At 41.9% G+C, this 18,392-nt stretch overlaps 1 protein-coding gene across 7 annotated transcripts in view; it reads right to left on the bottom strand.

The window, feature by feature from the left end:
- The window catches only part of epha7 (eph receptor A7), a 148,537-nt gene that overhangs the window by 30,036 nt on the left and 100,109 nt on the right, over positions 1-18,392 (bottom strand). For 4 of the 7 annotated variants that reach the window (XM_077551871.1, XM_077551868.1, XM_077551872.1 and 1 more), the window contains 3 exons: positions 15,932-16,125; positions 8,752-8,907; positions 1-1,872 (listed from right to left, as the gene is read on the bottom strand). The exon at positions 1-1,872 is cut by the window's left edge and continues 490 nt beyond it. In XM_077551871.1, coding sequence (XP_077407997.1) covers positions 1,758-1,872; positions 8,752-8,907; positions 15,932-16,125 — 465 coding nt within the window. In that variant the 3' untranslated portion in view covers positions 1-1,757. The other 3 variants (XM_077551869.1, XR_013289320.1, XR_013289321.1) reach the window with 3 other exon arrangements.

Below are 18,392 nucleotides of genomic sequence, written 5' to 3' on the forward strand. Positions count from 1 at the left end.
TCTTTTTAAGGCCAGTAATACGTTCATTGTTCTGATCTTTAAGAGGTACAGGATTTGCAGCTGAAATATCTACACAGAACAGTGCAACATTTAGGCAAAAATTATGGCAAAACGAGGTACTGGGTGGGAGGTGGTCATTGGAGAAATAAAGTCTTTGTGATAAATTCTTAGATTATTACTACTTGACAAAGAGTATGACGGCAAATTAGGGCCACATATTAAAAACAATTTTTTTAGAGGGTGGGGCAATAATCAAAGAAAAAAACTCGTAAGTTTGCGAGTTTATAAAGTCGCAAATTTGCGATTTTATTAAGTAGCAGATTTGCGAGAAAGAAACTCAGAAATTTACGAGAAATACACATAGCGTTCTAATTGGATGTTTGTGCCAATACTTTTCAGTCGGGTTTTCAAATAAGGAAATAGTAATTGCTTTAGCAGAGATTAACCATATCATGTTAACTATTCACTCTTTGAAGCGTTGGGTACGGCCAGCAATAAAGATGCCTCATCTTGCGAAGGTCAACACTCTGAGGATCAAGCATTTAAGTGAATTTGTTCAAATGAATATTTACCTGTACATTTATGTTTCCATAATTATTATTTACACATTCATACATTTTAGCAAGTAGCAAGTAGCTAAGTTGATGTGTCGAATCTGCTGCGCTCTGTCATTCACTTGCATTTACCTTAAGTACTAGCTTCTGATTGGTTAGTGTTAGTCAGCTGATAGGGGATCAGGAAAGAAGTGTTGTCGCTCTAGCTGCCGTATATGACGAGTGAAGTTTAAATTAAGAATGAATCCGAATCTGAATCCGTCTCCATCCTGCCTTTTCATTTTATAAACGGTGTCCCATTAACCACCAATGAATCTTCACATGAGACTATAGCTACCCTACATGTATTTGTCGTAAGTTTCAGAACTTTTTTCTCGCAAATCTGCCACCAAGTAAAGTGGCAAATTTGCCAACTTTATAAAGTGGCAGATTTGCGCGAAAAATGCTCTGAAATTTACGAGTAAAATTGTTCTACTTTATGAAGTGGCAAATTTGCAAGTTTTTTTCCTCGTAATATTGCCCCCACCCTCTAAATATATATATATATATATATATGTGTGTGTGTGTGTGTGTGTGTGGTCCTAATACGCCGTCCTAAAAGAGTCATGGGGTTGTATCTAGAAAAATATTGGTGTTGCAGACTTGAACAAAGATTTCAATTGAAAATGTGTTGTAACACAAAACAATGTACAGTATTTCAGCTGTACATGAAGTTTCAGATAGTCTCCCAATGTGTCAATAGAAAAAGAGGTTTCCTCCATAAATAACAATAATAGGTATAAGTATATACCCTGTTTCCAAGTCTAAGTAGAAGGAAATATGAATTGTTTATGCACAATGGCATGTCAAAGAAATGAGGAAAAAATAACCTACCAAAGTAACACTTCAGTTTTAGTTCTTTGCAAGAAGAAAACATTCCCATAGTGTGCAGGTGACTCCGTCATGAAGTCAAAACATTATTTTGAATCAATTTGATATGTGTTCATTAGCTCATTTGAAAAAATAAATAAGAAAGTAAGACAGATTGCTATTATTGTTGTTGTTTTTTGCATTTGTTCCACTACTTGGTGCCCACGATCTTCATTTTTTTCTTTCCCACTTGTTGTGCAACTCCAGGAGTTTGATATCAGATGTCCATTAGTTCTGATTCAAATCAAGTTCCATCTCAGACAACATTCTATAAAGGTAATAGATTGGCTGTCATCAAACCTGAACACCTGTATTGTGAAGATGCAGCATCCGAGATCTCATTGTCTGAATGCTGCTCATCAGCTTTTTCTGATGGTCCTCCAGTGTAATACCCAACCTCATCATATCCCTGGAAAACATGACACCACATCAGTTGTTCATTTTGTAAACATTTTGTGACAAAGCTTATTTACATTACACTGTTCTTTGATTTTTATGAATTCATTTCAGAATTGAAGCAGCATTTATTTTGTGAAGTAATTTGGGTCCTCCACATGCCACCACACACGCGCATTTGTGATTGTTTTTGTTTCTGTACTCTGCCACCGGGCTACAATTTCATCTTCTTATGATTGTGAGATTTTTATCCATTTTATTTATTCCTATGTGTTAAAGCAACACAAAAGACTTTTAAAATTTCATTGATTATGGCAGCGCCATATGGACAAAAGCGGTAGTGTTTTGCCTTGAAGACCACATTTCCCATGAGGACCAGCGCATAGCGTCGTGAAATCCTCATCTCCAGTAGCCTGGAGTTGGATTGAAATGCATTTCTGTTTGCAGTGGCTGTGTGAAGTAATGTTAATTTTATCAGACATTTTTAAATTTAGTCTCAGTTTTAGTCCAGTTTCAATCACGCATGCTAGTTTTTATCATAGTTAGTTTAATTTAGTCAACTTTTAGTCGACTATAAATCTAGCATTTTAGTCTTTATTCTAGTCCAAGAAAACAATTGTATTCAATGTTTAAAGCCTGTTTCACACGGCAGGAGAATTGGCTCGATTTTAGCCCCGAATTTCTCCTCCCGACAATCGCAAGGACGTGCCGACACGCAAACGATATGTGTTGACACGACACACGGCACATCCCGATATCGGCGCTCGGAAGGACCTCCGACTTGAAATCAGGGATATTCAACATGTTGTATTGTTTTTGCCTGACTTCGCGCCGTGTGCTTTGTGCCCCAAGGTCAAACCACCGCGCAGACGGTTGACAGTGACGTGCAGCCAATCAGAAAGCGAGCCGGCGAGGAAGCCGGTGGGCAATCCAAAATCAAAACAGTCATGACGCAGCAGAAGGTCCGTGCTTGCGCTATTACACTTTTTCTTTTTTTTTTAGATACACACACACACACACATACTATATAATGTGGTCTCCGGGTGGCACCGAGGGCAAGCAATGCCTCGCTGCCCAGAACCCATTTACACTCCTTTAAACAATGCCTTTTCTTTTTATGCCGCTTTTTCGGCTGAAAACCAGGAAGTATTGCGACTGGTCGTGCATGTTTGTTGACTCGGAAGTCACGTTTAATCTCGAGAGATTTTGCGAGACTTCCCGTCACATTCATAAATGAACTTGGCTCGTGTGTGGTGTGTTGATTGTGCAGTGTGGCTACACACCACACACGGTACGTTCAAGACTGTTATTGCCGTGATTTTTTTCTCTTCACGTGTGGTGTGTCAGAGTTTGGAAGTCGGCCCACAATTTTAAAATCTTGCCGTGTGAACCAGGCTTTAGTCTAGTTTTAGCCAAGACAATCATTTTACCTCTGTATGTTTTTTTTTTTTTGTCAGCAGATAATGTTGAACATTTCGGATCAAAAACTATTTCACATTACATTTTCTCTCATATTTTTGATGAAAAACAACTTCACACAATCACTGTATATCAACGCACACAATTACAGTATATGGTGCAGATTCAATGAGAAAATATTTCGGGGGTGGGGGTCGTGTTGTCTGTGGAACGAGCTAATTCTGGGGCCAATCAACCGTTTTGACTGCAGTGTTTTTTTGTTCAAGTGTGCCAGGTTTTCTCTTGTTAGGCTACGAAGAGAAACCCCGGGTAAATACACTGCAAACTAGCCTTAATAAGGAGGAAAAAGCCATTATCTGGCAGCCCGGCTAACGGAACAATTATGAAAACATAAATAAAGTCAAGAGTGCTAAAGAAATTGATTTGACCACCTTTCATATTCTCTAAACATAAAGCCAAAATAATGAGATAATAAGGCAAGGTACAAGATGTTGTGTAGTATTGTAAGCAGGCATAGAAGAACGGGAGGCACTCTCAACGTAGTTAGCTTCCACACTATCTTCCTCTCCTTCAGCCTCCGCACATCCATATACAGTGTACACTACTGTCACCTAGTGGCGTGGTGAGACATGCAAGACAACACCACACAAGACGAATTTTCTATTTTTTAAGAGCTCAAATAATGAACTGCAATCACACTTTAACTTCCTTATGCTGGAATTTGCTTGAATTACTCTTAGGGAGGGCAGTATTTACAAAATTGGCTACAAAATGCAAAAGTTAGTTTCAGTCACATTTAAAAACTAGTCATTTCTATATTTATTTTCAATGTAATTACTATTTTTTTTAAGCCCAAAAAGCAGGCTAAGCCCTGCTATTGATCTCTTCCTTCTAGTGTGTTTTTTTCTCCCTCAATGTAACCTACTGTTCTCAACAAATGCAAATACGACAACATTAAATGACTAGTAGAAAAATGATGAGCCAAACATGCTATTGGACCCTTATTTACACATTATTTTGTTTGTTTTTGTGTTGGAGCTACTTACGGTCTTCGCCATCAGGCATATGCACTTCTATATGGCTCTGCAATGTTTCATACAGTTGAGCTATAGGGCACATTTGGTGCGTCAGCTCCATTCCTTTAATATTGCCTTTTCTCATTCTTTTCTGCTATCTGACTTTACTTTGACGCTGTAGCGTCGGCCAGCGGGCGCTGGCTAGAGTGGAGGAGTAAGGAGAGGGAGAGAGAGAGAGACAAAGTGACCTTTTCTGCGCCACTCTTTTCTGCTGTCTGACTTTGTTTACTTTTGAGAGTCTGGACACTCAGTGTATTGTTTAATTATTTTGGCTGTATGTCGGCCAGCAGCCTGGCTAAGGTGGGGGGAGGGGAGACAGAGTGAGCAAAGAGCTCAAAGCCGTTACGAGAGAGGGAGTGAGCGAGAGAGAGTGAGCGAGCGAGCGAGACAGAGCGCAAGAGCGCAAGCAGTGCTTGCTTAAAAAATGCTTATGATAAGGGATCCACCAAAGAAAATGTTTGGCCGAAACCAAAAATGCTTGGCCTAAAACCGAAACGCCGAAAAAAATTATGCCAATTTTCACTATCGTTGCATGTATTATAATTAATTACAATTATAATATTATAAAATATTTATTTAACACTGGCATTTTAACAAAGCACAATATAAATTGAAATGTGCCCACACCGCAGACATGTTGGCTAATAATACATTAAACACCAAATGAGGGTTGAGCATTTTTGGGCGGTGCGATTGCACCTTATAGTCAATGTAGTTCGCACAGGCGGGGACGGATGCATGCTGTGGGACAAGGTGCGGCGCACTTAAAATTGGCACATTTACTATGTTCACCAACGTTTAAAAATAAATAAATAAATGTATTCGCACCAGCTAATCGGCTTCAGGAAATGGTCTCTCGTCACCCGGAGATAGCGGTAAGTGTTTCCGTGTTTAAAACTGTTGATGGCAATAGTGCTAGCATTGGTTAAAGTATTTAACGCGGCCACCGGGATGCCGGTGAAAAAGCTTAAGCGTTCGAGGGGCTCTTATAAAAAATTTAAAAAAGGGAAGGCGCTGCGGGAGAAAGAATGGCTCACCTGTACTGCAGTACACAGCAGTTCTTTTTTTCCCCGACCCACTTAAATTTGGTACACCAAGCGACACCCCTTTCCTCCGGTGTGCGCAATGACCCTGGGAGCTGCTGCGACCGATCATTGCAAACTCACACAGTGAAAAGCCAGCGAGAAAAAAAGGCGGACACTCACCCCCGCGTTCGCTGTTTATTTCAAACAGACGCTTGCTTGCAGCAGTTTCTTGCTTGCGTCACCACAACCTATTTCGGCCATATTCTTTCGGCTTTAATTTTAATTATTTTCGGCAGCCGAATATTCGGTGTATCACTTCTCATGATCCATTCTGCACACAATAGCGCCCAAAAGGTACATAATTCAGGGCGACCAAGTGGGAAAATACAGACCACTCCAAGTTAGTCATGCTGGGGCTGACTAGGTCTCCACCAAAAGCACTGTAATTGTGTGGCCCGAAATAAACAGCGCCCCCTGGCGGCCAACCGGGAAAAATCCCGCTGGTCTCTTCTCAGTGTCACACAAACGCTGTGGACACACAGGTAAGATAACACTACTCACAGGCAATTTTTCAAGTTATATTAAAAGTAGTGCTGTCAGGCGATAACAAAAAAAATAATCTAATTAATTACAGGATTTTAAATTAATTAGTCTAATTAATCTATTGTAATCTCATATCTGCTTAAGGTCCTCAAATAAAGAATTTGAATTCTAGGACATTACAAAATTGTAGTGCATGACTAATCAATTGAATACGCCAAGAAGAGAAGAGTGCTTCATAAATTTGATTAAAAAGAAAAAGTTTAAGCACATCAACAAACCAATTAGGCCAGGCATTATTTTAAGATAATCTAAATTTTAATTTTGTTCCCAATTTTTTTGAAAAAAATTAATCTAAACTTCCACAAGATGTGGTTTGGTGTATGGATGGCATGAGATTAACTGATAATAGCTGTGGTGGTTTTTGAGCTTTTGTTCTTTTTATAAATAAACTTGCCATTTAACCATTAGCATGCCCCTCTCTTGCTTTTCTTAGGCAGACGGGTGGTGGACATTTAATAATTTCGATTATCAGGCTTGTACTGCCCAAAACATCATGACTCCATCACATCTAGCAGCCCTTTTTTTTTTTTTACTGATTCGTCAGACTCCCTGTCAGTTTTGTCTCAGAATGTAGCTGTAAAGTCTCCTCTGTAGTATAGTTATTTATTTGTCATGGTAAGCTAGCATGTATCCAAAGCCACAGCCTCTGTGCTGAATGGCAGTTACCCAGTGGCGCCAACTACGTGGGTCCCGGCGACGCGAAAGATGTACAATTAATTGAATAGAACGATCTGGGAGATCTAGGTCCAAGTAAGTATCCCTCGCTCTCCTGATCTGCACTTGCGTCCATGTCTGCTGTTGTCACCAGAGGTGTGAGTAAGTAATTGTTTTGCAAGTCACAAGTAAGTCTCAAGTCTTTGTCTTCAAGTCCCGAGTCAAGTTCCAAGTCAAGACTAACAAGTCCCGAGTCATGTCCCAAGTCAAGACTGACAAGTCTCAAGTGATTCACAAGTCCTACAATTTGAGTTTCAAGTTCGTTCGACTCATTTTACCAACATTGTAGATTATATTATTGCGGGTTACCATCAAAGTAGGAGTCAGGGTTTCAGGGAGTGTACCCAGAGTGATGCAACAGATCCGTGTTTGCAATGTGTTACCAGTGAATTCACAGTCTCACTAACCATACAGCTAGCAACGACAATTAGCCGATAAACAACTTACTTACTGTTCTTTGTGCAACTTTAGATTGGTTGTCACTGCATTGCAATGCACCACTAAAGCCTATGGATCCCTCATTGGGCCAATTTTCTAATGCTTGCGCATTGACTTGCCACTCAGGATCAATTGCGTTATTTTTGTTAACGCACTAATTTGCAGCGTAATTAATTAATCTAATTAACACGTTGAACTGACAGCTTTAGTTAAAAGAGCTAAAATTGACCTTTTTCTGTCTCATTTTAAGTGTATACATGTACTGGATCCATGCTCGGCACCACACTCCCCTAGATTATTTATTTATGTTTTTAATTGCCATTTTAGTATAAAGTATTCTTATTTTAATATCTTACTAATTTAATTTATCCTTGTCCATTTAAGTTATATTTATAGTTTAATTTAAAAGATTCAAGAAATGTTCCTATCTTCAAAATTCAAGGATACAAATATCCAATATCCAAATATGCTAACAAACATTTCCATATGGCAAGGCACAAAAGGTCCCAGGTTAGTCCCAAGACTTGGAACATAAGATCAAATAAATATGATTAATAAATAAGGTTAATGTAATGCTTAAGGGGAATCTGACACAAAAATAAAACAATTTAAATGAAAGACTGAAAATGAAGGGGGTGTGCGGGGGCGAAGCATGAACTAGTTGATTTTGGAACTATGAACTTAGTTTGAAATTTCAATTATGAACTATGAACTAGTTTGTGTGTGAAGAATGTGTGTGAAGTGTCTTGCCCAAGGACACGACGACACATGACTCAGAGAGCGGGATTCGAACAGTGGATGTCCCGCTCTACATCCTGAGCTACGGTCGCCAAAACATTCAAAATTTACTAGAGGTGGAAATGTGGATATATTTGTCCCTATGGTGTTTTCTTTGCAGAATTGTTTCTCAGTTAGGTGACATGCTACAAAACTGTTGGCATGGCTACTTTAGATGAGACTTCATTGAAGCACCAATGAAGGAGTTGCTTGACCTGAAGAGCAGTTGTTAAAGCTGGATCTTTTGTTGAATTTTAATGTCGCTGGTGGGAAAATGCTTAAAATAAAGTATCAATGAGGCCATTAAGGTGAACCTAATAGAAAAATGAATCCTTGCGGTTCCTCCAGCAACTGAAGTGGATATACTGTATTGGCGTCGAGTTCTATGTGGGACAGGAGTGTTGCACCACAGGATGATGCAGGAAAGGACAAGACAGGACAAAACAGGGACAGGAGAGGAAAAGAACAGGACTTGGGTAGTGGACCCGACTGTCAGAGTTCAGTGGGAGTGGCTGTGTAAATTATCAACACCTATAGCAGCCAAGTGCAATTTAGAGACAGCTTAAGGAGTTTACAAGGTCATAAGAGTTAATTATAGTGATTAAGGACACCCCATGACCCAATTCTGGGCTTGCAGCAAAATAATGGATGGATAGATTAAGTAATTTTACATTCTATTTACTGTAAATTTTGAAAAACTTTAAATGGATATCGAATAAAGTGTTTACTTGAACTGTTAAGGATTGCAAATCATCGAAACTCAACCGGACTGCAAAACGCGTGAAAAAAGGCATGAAATATTGCCGTAAGATGCTTTTCAAAGTATTTCCCTCTACTTACTCAGTTGACATTCTGGCCACAGATTCCAGGGAAATACAGCCAGCTGATGTGAAGTTGTCTCTGTATCGCTCCATCTTGATGGCTACCAGCCACTCTTCCACCGAGTGGAAAGCATTGATGTTGGGTATTCTCTGATCCAACAGTGGACTAAATGGTCTGTGGATGAGCATATTAAGGTAGTAAGGTGTAACATTAAAATGTTGTGCAGAATATTAGAATCCAAATACATCTGTGTTTTTTTTAATTATTAAAAGTGGCTGAATGTTTCAAAAAAAGGTGCAAAAATTCACCATTACACATACTGTACCTCAACTATTGATAAACTCGGCTTAAGCACAGACAGAAACGGAACTTCACCAATGCAACAACAGCCGAGGCCCAAGGCAATTGTCAGTCTAGTGTACAATACGATACGATACGATATACTTTTATTTTCCCCGTAGGGAACTTTTTCCTGGACTCCGTCCAGCTGCAGTTTACAGTAAAGAGAAAACAACAGAATAGAAAGAGATAAAATTAAATAAATAAGAAGTGCAGCAATAAGTAGAAGACTTCCCAGAAGTCTTCACAGAAGTGTACATGTGTAGAGAAGTACATACATGAGGACTGCACACACCCATATACACACACACACTCCTATATATATATATACACATGAGTATGTACAGCACGGCTGCATATATTACACACACACAACATTGCACCATATATCTTATTGCACTGGGTTAATGTTGATTGTTAAGCAGTTTGATGGATGTCGGCAGGAATGAGTTCCTGTAGCGGTTCAGCCTGGTTCTGGGGGCCCTGAATCTACTGCCGGAAGGCAGTAGCTGGAACTCATGATGCAGAATGTGAGTCGGGTCAGTAACAATTTTCTGTCGTATCTGATGATACTTTCCAATGCAGCCCGGTAGAACAACAGCATGATCCTCTGCTCCACTCCATAGACCCTAAGTCTGCGTAGGAAATAGATACGTTGGAGTTTGGAGCAGAGACTTCCAACATGTACCCACCAGCTGAGTGTGTTGTCGATGTGGACCCCCAGATACCTGTATGAACGCACCTGGCTGATGTGGTTGCTTTTAATGACGACTGGCCTGTGGTCACCAACAGTTTTTGGCTCAAATATCACCTCCTCTGTCTTCCCCACATTGAGCACAAGATGATTCTGGTCACACCACTGGACAAATTTCTCTATTTCTGAGAAATAGTCCAGTGGGCTACCGCCGGCCTGCAGCAAGCATACATAGTACAACTATATAGAGAGCTGACAACCTATAGAAATTTACTTCTTGAGCAATTTATCTGAGAATTCATATTTTTAGAATTCTGTCAGGAACTTTAGTGGTGTATGAGAGCCCCAAAATAAACTTGTTCAAAATTTAGATTTACATAGATGAAAGAGGAGAAATTCAAAGTCTCCTTTCACCAGTGGATCAGGTACGTCACAATAACAGCATGTATGACATCGCACACGTCTGCTACAAGCTAAGTTTGAAAGTAAACAAGCACCTGTAGCATCCGTTGACGAGTAAAATACATAAAGAAAAAATGATTCAGTTCTCCAGTCCCTTTTAGATTTGCTTCACTTACAAATGTCCACTCTCTTTCCACATCTCATACACATTTCCCACACACCTCACACGCTCCTCTCTCCTCATCCAACGCTCCACCATCCATCCCTCTGCACCAACGTACAGTAGACTGTTCAAAAGCGCCAACATCTCGGCTGAAGAAAATGGCACTATCAAATACAGTCCATTAAGTCGCAAAAATCACAAGCACCCTGCAGCTGTGAAGCAGCGATAGTCAAATAGCGCCCCCATCAAAATCATCGCTGGTGCAAACATGCTGCCGAAAAGGTGCAACTATCAAGTACCGATATTCTCCTTTGATGAACTTCTCAGTCAAAACGCTCCAAACAGTCCACAACGGGTCCACACAAAGGACGACAAACACCACATGACAAAAAAAGACATAAAAAACAAACACAGTTTTACAAGAAAACAAAGTTGTATTTGTAGGCCTAAAAATGCACAAAAATTCGCCAAACTTCCAAGATGGTTGACTTAAGAAAATATTGAATTGTGGTGTTACTTAGCTGAGACAAAGACATTTTGTGTTTAAGCTATGTACATGCACAGATCTATAGAGCTTTTAATCGCAAAAGAGTCTGAATGGGCTTTACGGGCCCCCAGGTGACAAGGATTGGTGACATTCCATGATTAAAACCCCAACTTAGCAAGGAAAAACTCAAAATCTAATTTCTCATTTCAAAAGAAAGAAACCTTGAAAAGAGACCATAGATAAGGGTCTAAACATGCGTGAAAACTGCACACACATGGTCTGGCACAAAAAAATAAATCTATATATTAAAAGTTTATTGTGCCATTTTCCAAAAATCTAAATTCCAATGTTACAGTACCCGAACGTCCCAGTATCCCAAAGTGGCCCGCACTGCAAGGGCCCTTCATAGCTGCTACAAGCTAGATCACCATGGCGGAATGCATTATGTCCCACACAAAGACCTCCAGAGGACCGATGATTTTCAAACACCCTGCCTGCAATGGTTGCTATCATGGGTAAAAATCACGGGTTTGTTGGCCTTCTATGTCCGGAACGCAATGTCGTGGAGCGATGGCACAGAAAACGTTGGAAATCCAGGGATGCCATTTAGGCACCCCAGTAGGACGTACGGTTAGGGAGAAAAAAAAAGGGCTGCTAGATGAGATGGAGTCATGACGTTTTTGGCAGTACAAGCCTGATAATCAAAATCAATAAAGGTCCACCACCCGTCTGCCTCAGAAAAGCAAGAGAGGGATTTTATTAGCTACTTAAAACAGTGAGTAATAACTATGTTAGGCTCAAAATGACGGCTCTGGGAGATCTAGTTGTCTTAAAATTCTAGTAGTGCTGGTGGTTAAACACAACTTTATTCATAAAAAAAACAAAACCGGGGATATTAACAAGAACACAGTGATTTGTACCTTTTGTAAAAAAGAAAAAAGCAGCCCTAGCCTGACTTATCATTTAAGACAATGTAAACAAGCTTGTTTGAGCAACTGGCTCAAGGACACACAGCGTTAGTTGTCTGTTGCCAGATCCTGTAAACTAGCTAGGGGTGGGTTTTTGATTTGAGGAGTTGACGCTGTAGCCAAAGTTCCTCTTTTGGGTTTGAGTTGTTATGACCCAGATATTGTAGCTTTATATTTTGTTAATCTCTCCTTCTAACCTCTCACTTTTCGTTATTACCGGTTTGTTAGTTTAGCTCAAAAAACACCACAGCTATTTATTATCAGTTCATCTCATGCCCTCCATACACGGACCGCAGCTTGTGGAAGTTTAGATTAAAGATTGTTAAAAAAAAAAAAAAATTAAACAAAATTGAATCTTCGATTATCTTTTAAAATAATGTATGGCCTAAATGGTTTGTAGATGTGATTAAACATTTTCTTTTGAATTTCATTTATGAAGCACTTATGAAGCACTCTTCTCTTTTTGGTGTATTCAACTGATTAGTCATGCACTACAATTTTGTAATGTCCTGGAATTCAAATTCATTAATTGGGACCTCTATTAAATATGAGATTAAAATAGATTAATAAAATTAAATAATAAAAAATCCTGCAATTAATTAGATTTAAAAAAAAAAAATAATCACCTGACAGCACTACTATTTATAAAAGTACAATTTTGACTCGTAGGTGTTTCCATTGAAGAGTGTTTTGCTTCTGAGGTGTAATTCTCGTAATGTGTCAAGCTTCTGGATTGGCAGACTGGTGTGGTGGTCCCTCTTTCTAAGAAGGTCATCAAGTGTTCTACTTACAGGGGGATCTCACTCCTCAGCCTCTCTGCTAAGGTCCGTTCGGGGGTGCTCGTAGGGGGTAATCGAATCTTGGATTCAGGATGAGCAGTGGACTATCTCTGCACCTTGGCAAGGTCATCGAGGGTGCATGGAAATTCGCCCAACCAGTCTACATGTGCTTTGTAGACTTGGCAAAGGCGTTCAACCGTGTCCCTAGGGGAGTTCTGTGGGGGGTGCTTCGGGAGTACAGGGTACCGGAGCAACTTGATACGGGTTGTTTGGGCCCTGTTTGGGCCGCATTGCCGGCAGTAAGTCGGATTAGTTTTCCAGTAAGGGTTAGACTCCACCAAGGCTGCCTTTTGTCACCGACTCTGTTCATAACTTTTATGGAGAGAATTTCTAGGTGCAGCAGAGGTCGTGAAGGGGTGTGGTTTGGCGGCCTCAGCATTGCATCTCTGCTTTTTGTAAATGACGTGCTGCTGTTGGCTTCTTCAAGCCGCGATCTCCGCATTTCGTTGGAGCGGTTCGGAGTGTGAACTTCACACTGTGAAGCCGTTGGGATGAAACAAATCCTCCAAATGTGAGACCATGGTCCTCAGTCGGAAAAGGGTGCCCTCTCCAGGTCGGGTATGAGAAACTGCCCCAAGTGGAGGAGTTCAAGTATCTTGGGGTCTTGTTCCCAAGTGAGGGCAGGATGGAGGGGGAGATCGACAGGCGGATCGGTGTAGTGTTTGCTGTGATGCAATGTGATGTAAAAGAAGGAGCTGAGCCAAAAGGCAAAGTTCTTGATTTATCGGTTGATCTACGTTCCTACCCTCACCTATGGTCACGAGCTGTGGGTTGTGACTGAAAGAACAAAAGCAAACAAAATGATTTTCCTCCGCAGGGTGTCCCGGCTCTCCCTTAGAGATGGGGTGAGTAGCTCGGTCATCCGGGAGGAACTCAGAGTCGAGCCGTTGCTCCATCACGTTGCACGGGCATCTGGCTTGGATGCCTCTTTGACACCTCCCCAGAGAAGTGTTACGGCATGTCCCACTGGGAGGAGGCCCCGGTGATGACCCAGGACATGCTGAATTGACTATGTCTCTCGCTGGCCTGAGAGCGCCTCGATAACCCTTCACAAGAGCCGAAGTGGCTGGAGAGAGGGAAGTCTGAGCTTCCTAGCTGAAGCTGCTGCCACCGCGACCCAACCTCAGATAAGCGGTAGCTAATGGATGGCTGGATGGATGGATGGATGGATGGATGGATGGATGGATGGATGGACGGATGGATGGACGGATGGATGAATGGAAAAACATATTTGCCGCTCCCGGAATTTGCCAGAACCAATATTTCATGTTTCCGCACAGACATGTGTTGCTGACAGGCGTGCACTGTTGCATAATCACAAACAACTATATCTGGTCAGAATTTCTTGATCTCGCAAACCATCTGAAGCTCCTTCAGTGCTGGAGAGGTGACATTCCATGTCCCTAGAGCTCGCTTCTGTAAGGTCTCCGCCCTTGGCCAACACCCAGCTCACTTTGCAACTGACCCCCTTTGCTTCTAAAAGTAAGCTCAACGATATATCTGAGGGCTGTTCCTTGCTTAATTCCTTAGGTGCATTTCCACCCCTGGCTCCACAGGGATATTCAATGAGTCCTCATTAGGACATTTTGTGTTGCACATCAATGTTATTAGTTGACGAAAACAAAAATTGAAAAGCATTTTTGTTAACAAAATAAAATAAAAATGCTGAACAGAAATGAGATCTTGCATTCATAAAACTATCTATATCTTACTTGCACTTTCATCTTTGTCAATTATTATCATACATGAGCTTTCAGGTTTCATTTTAAAGGAATTTATTTTGGTATTGCTGTGTCTCCATAACGAGACGGAAGATCACATAGTTTAAAATTGCAGTTTACTTTACTTTATTATGCAACACTTAGTGGTCTTTTTATTCCCCCGATAAATACTGCATAAAGTATATGATAAAAAAAAACACTAATTTAATACTAAAACAGTTTTTTTTTTAACTAAAACGAACCATTTTCCAAAAATAGAAACTAACAAACCTACTCTAAAAACTAATTAAAACTAACTGAATTTACAAAACAAAATAAAAAATGCAAAACTATAACCCTGTTGCACACCTCATGCAGAATTAGATAACACACATGGAGGCTGTTAGGAAAATTGTACAATTAGTTATTACATGAATAAGCACTTTACTATTTGCTGCAATTAAGAATTGCTTCTGCTTGCAATAAAGAATGCTTTGCTCTGCTCCTACATAGCATATTAAGGTAGTTGTATCTAACAGCTAATTAACAGGAGAAGACTCATGATGACTACAAGAAGAAGAACAACCAACCCAGCGGAATGAATTGAACCAGTCCGCTAAAGCGGCTGTTGTCCATTAAGAAATTATTGCAAACTTGACCACACATGTACTCAGCACTTACATGCACACACACACACACACACACACACACACACACACACACACACACACACACACACACACACACACACACACACACACACACACAGACAAACAAGTACACTGTGTTCCAACTATCCTGTTCCCCCCACACCCCTGTAGAGTTGGAACACCCATGTAACCAGGGACCGCCCTAAAGAAATAAAAAGAGAGGGCTCGGCAGAGTGTGCTTCAGAGCGGTAGGAGGCTGTAACTGAGGCACACCCTCTGCCCGTTCTCCTTGCTAGCTTGTGAAAATGTACAAGGTGTCTTCTCTCCTTCATTGTTTTGTGTTTTTTTATGAATCAGCTTAATGAACCTGACAGAGGCATGCAAGGAGAGATTCAGAGTGAAAGCGACATACAAACAGTGCTGCAACATGAGAATGATGTCTTGCACAAGGGCACCTTGACAATAGCCAACAAGCATCTCCCAGACATTTAGACACAATCATGTGTCCTCCCTCTCCAAAACCGAGGTTCCCACAGATGAGCTGTCACAAATTTGATGATTTGTTTTTGTTGACTTATTAAAATGCATTTTGGTTATTCTTTCTCATAAAACCACACACAAACACGCTTGCATACACGTATGCACACAACCATACAAACACATACGCATGCAAGAACTCCCACATACAGACTGTATTTAGAAATTCCAAGTCCTGTAAAATCAAGTCAAGCACTTACAGTGACTTCATTCATCTATATTTGAGGGCCGAATCCACAAAGAATGAAAGAGCATCCCGCTGATAGCTGCAATACACTTAAATTTGTGAGACGGTGAAAATTCTTGCTATGATTTTAAAGCCCTGCTATCATCTACGCAGTTCAAGGTTTGAATTGGTTTCACAACAATAAAAAGAAGAAATGCAAAGAAATTTGATGATTATGTTTGATGTTCCTCACCTTGTACAGGTTCCAACTGGTGTTTTTAGTGTGTTGGGGTTGCGAATCATCTTGTCAAGAATGCTGACAATCTGATCAAATTTGGGACGTTCTCCTCTGTCTTTCGTCCAACAATCCAACATAAGCTGATGCAGACATGGGGCACAGTCCATAGGAGCTGGAAGACGGTAGCTCTCCTCCAGAGCTTTCACGACCTGGAGATTGAAAACTGGCTTGAATAGCTAGCTTCTGTTACACATCCATTTCAAGCCATGTTAAGTCACAGTCAGATCCTCATATGCAATGCCGACCTGACAGCTGGGTAAAATAAAGCCAAATAAAAACAAATACAAATACAACAAACTCTTCAGTTTGATACAGTTAACTAATTTCTCCTCCCCCACCCCCCCCTCTCTCTCTCTATATATATATATTATATATATAAGGGGTCGGGTGCGTAGTGGGATGGGTGGCAGCCAAAGGCGGGGACCTTGGACCGATCCCCGGCTACAGAAGCTGGCTTGAGACATGGAATGTCACCTCTCTGGCGGGGAAGGAGTCCAAGCTGGTATATGAGGCCAAGAAGTTCCGACTAGACATAGTCGGACTCGTCTCTACACACAGCTTGGGCTCTGGTACCAGTCCTCTTGAGAGGGATTGGACTCTCTTCCACTCTGGAGTTGCCCACGGTAAAAGGCGCAGAGCAGGTGTGGGCATATTTATTGCCCCCCCGGCTTGGCGCCTGTAAATTGGGGTTCACCCCAGTAGACAAGAGGGTAGCCTCCCTCTGCCTTCGGGTGGGGGGACGGGTCCTTACTGTTGTTTTGTGCATATGCACCAAACAGCAGTTCAGAGTACCCACCCTTTTTGGAGTCCTTAGAGGGTGTGCTGGAGAGCGTTCCCTCTGGGGACTCCCTCGTTCTGCTGGAGGACTTCAATGCTCACGTGGGCAATGACAGTGAGACCTAGAGAGGCGTGATTGGGAGGAACGCCCCCCGAGATCAGAACCCGAGTGATGTTTTGTTATTGGACTTCTGTGCTCGTCACGGATTGAGCCCCTTGATACGGGCTATACGGTCCCTGTACGACTGTTGCCAGAGTTTGGTTTGCATTGCCGGCAATAAGTTGGATTCGTTTCCAGTGAGGGTTAGACAGCTCTTCACCCTTTGCAGGGTCCTTGAGGGTGAGTGGGAGTTCGCCCAACCAGTCTACATGTGTTTTAAGGATTTGGAGAAGGCGTTCGACCGGGTCCCTCGGGGAGTCCTGTGGGAGGTGCTTTGGGAGTACGGGGTACCGAGCCCCTTGATACGGACTGTGTGGTCCCTGTACAACCGGTGCCAGAGGTGGTCCGAATTGCCGGCAGTAAGTTAGATTTGTTTCCAGTGAGGGTTGGACTCCGCTAAGGATTCCCTTTGTCACCGATTCTGTTCATAACTTTTATGGACAGAATTTCTAGGCGCAGCTAAGGTGCTGAGGGGGTCCGGTTTGGTGGCCTCAGCATTGCATCTCTGCTTTTGGCAGATGACGTGGTGCTGTTGGCTTCTGTTGGCTGTGATCTCCAACACTGAAGTGTGAAGCGGTTGGGATGAAGATCAGCACCTCCAAATCCGAGACCATGGTCCTCAGTCGGAAAAGGGTGGCGTGCTCTCTCCGGGTCGGGGATGAGATCCTTCCCCAAGTGGAGGAGTTCAAGTATCTTGGGGTTTTGTTCACGAGTGAGGGCAGGATGGAGCGGGGGATTGACAGGTGGATCGGTGCTGCGTCTGCAGTGATGTGAACTCTTTATCGGTCCGTTGTGGTGAAGGAGGAGCTGAGCCGAAAGGCGAAGCTCTCGATTTATCAATCGATCTACAGTCCTACCCTCACCTATGGTCACGAGCTGTGGGTCGTGACCGAAAGAACAAGATCCCAGATACAAGCGGCCACAATGAGTTTCCTCCGCAGGGTGTCCGGGCTCTCTCTTCGAGATAGGGTGAGAAGCTCTGTCATCCGGGAGGGACTCAGGGTCGAGCCGCAACTCCTCCGCGCTGAGAGGAGCCAGTTGAGGTTAATCGGGCATCTGGTTCAGAAGCCTCCTGGAAGCTTTCCCGGGGAGGTGTTCCGGGCATGTCCAACCGACGGGAGGACCTGGGGACCACCCATGACACGCTGGAGAGACTATGTCTCTCGGCTGGCCCGGGGGATCCCGCGAGAGGAGCTGGTTGAAGCAGCTGGGGAGAGGGAAGTCTGGGCATCCCTCCTCCTAAAGCTGCTGCCCCCGCGACCCGATATATATATATATATATATATATATATATATATATATATATATATATATATATATATATATATATATATATATATTAATCATATAAATCACATCTTATAATTTTGATTTATCGTGATTAATAACTTAATTAACTCTTTGACTGCCAGCCGTTTTCAGAAAAGGGATGCTGTGGGTGCCAGCCGATTTAAGCATTTTGACTGATCTTTCAAGGTC

The sequence above is a fragment of the Vanacampus margaritifer genome, chromosome 19, assembly GCF_051991255.1.
Source record: "Vanacampus margaritifer isolate UIUO_Vmar chromosome 19, RoL_Vmar_1.0, whole genome shotgun sequence".
Classification (NCBI taxonomy): Eukaryota; Metazoa; Chordata; class Actinopteri; order Syngnathiformes; family Syngnathidae; genus Vanacampus; species Vanacampus margaritifer.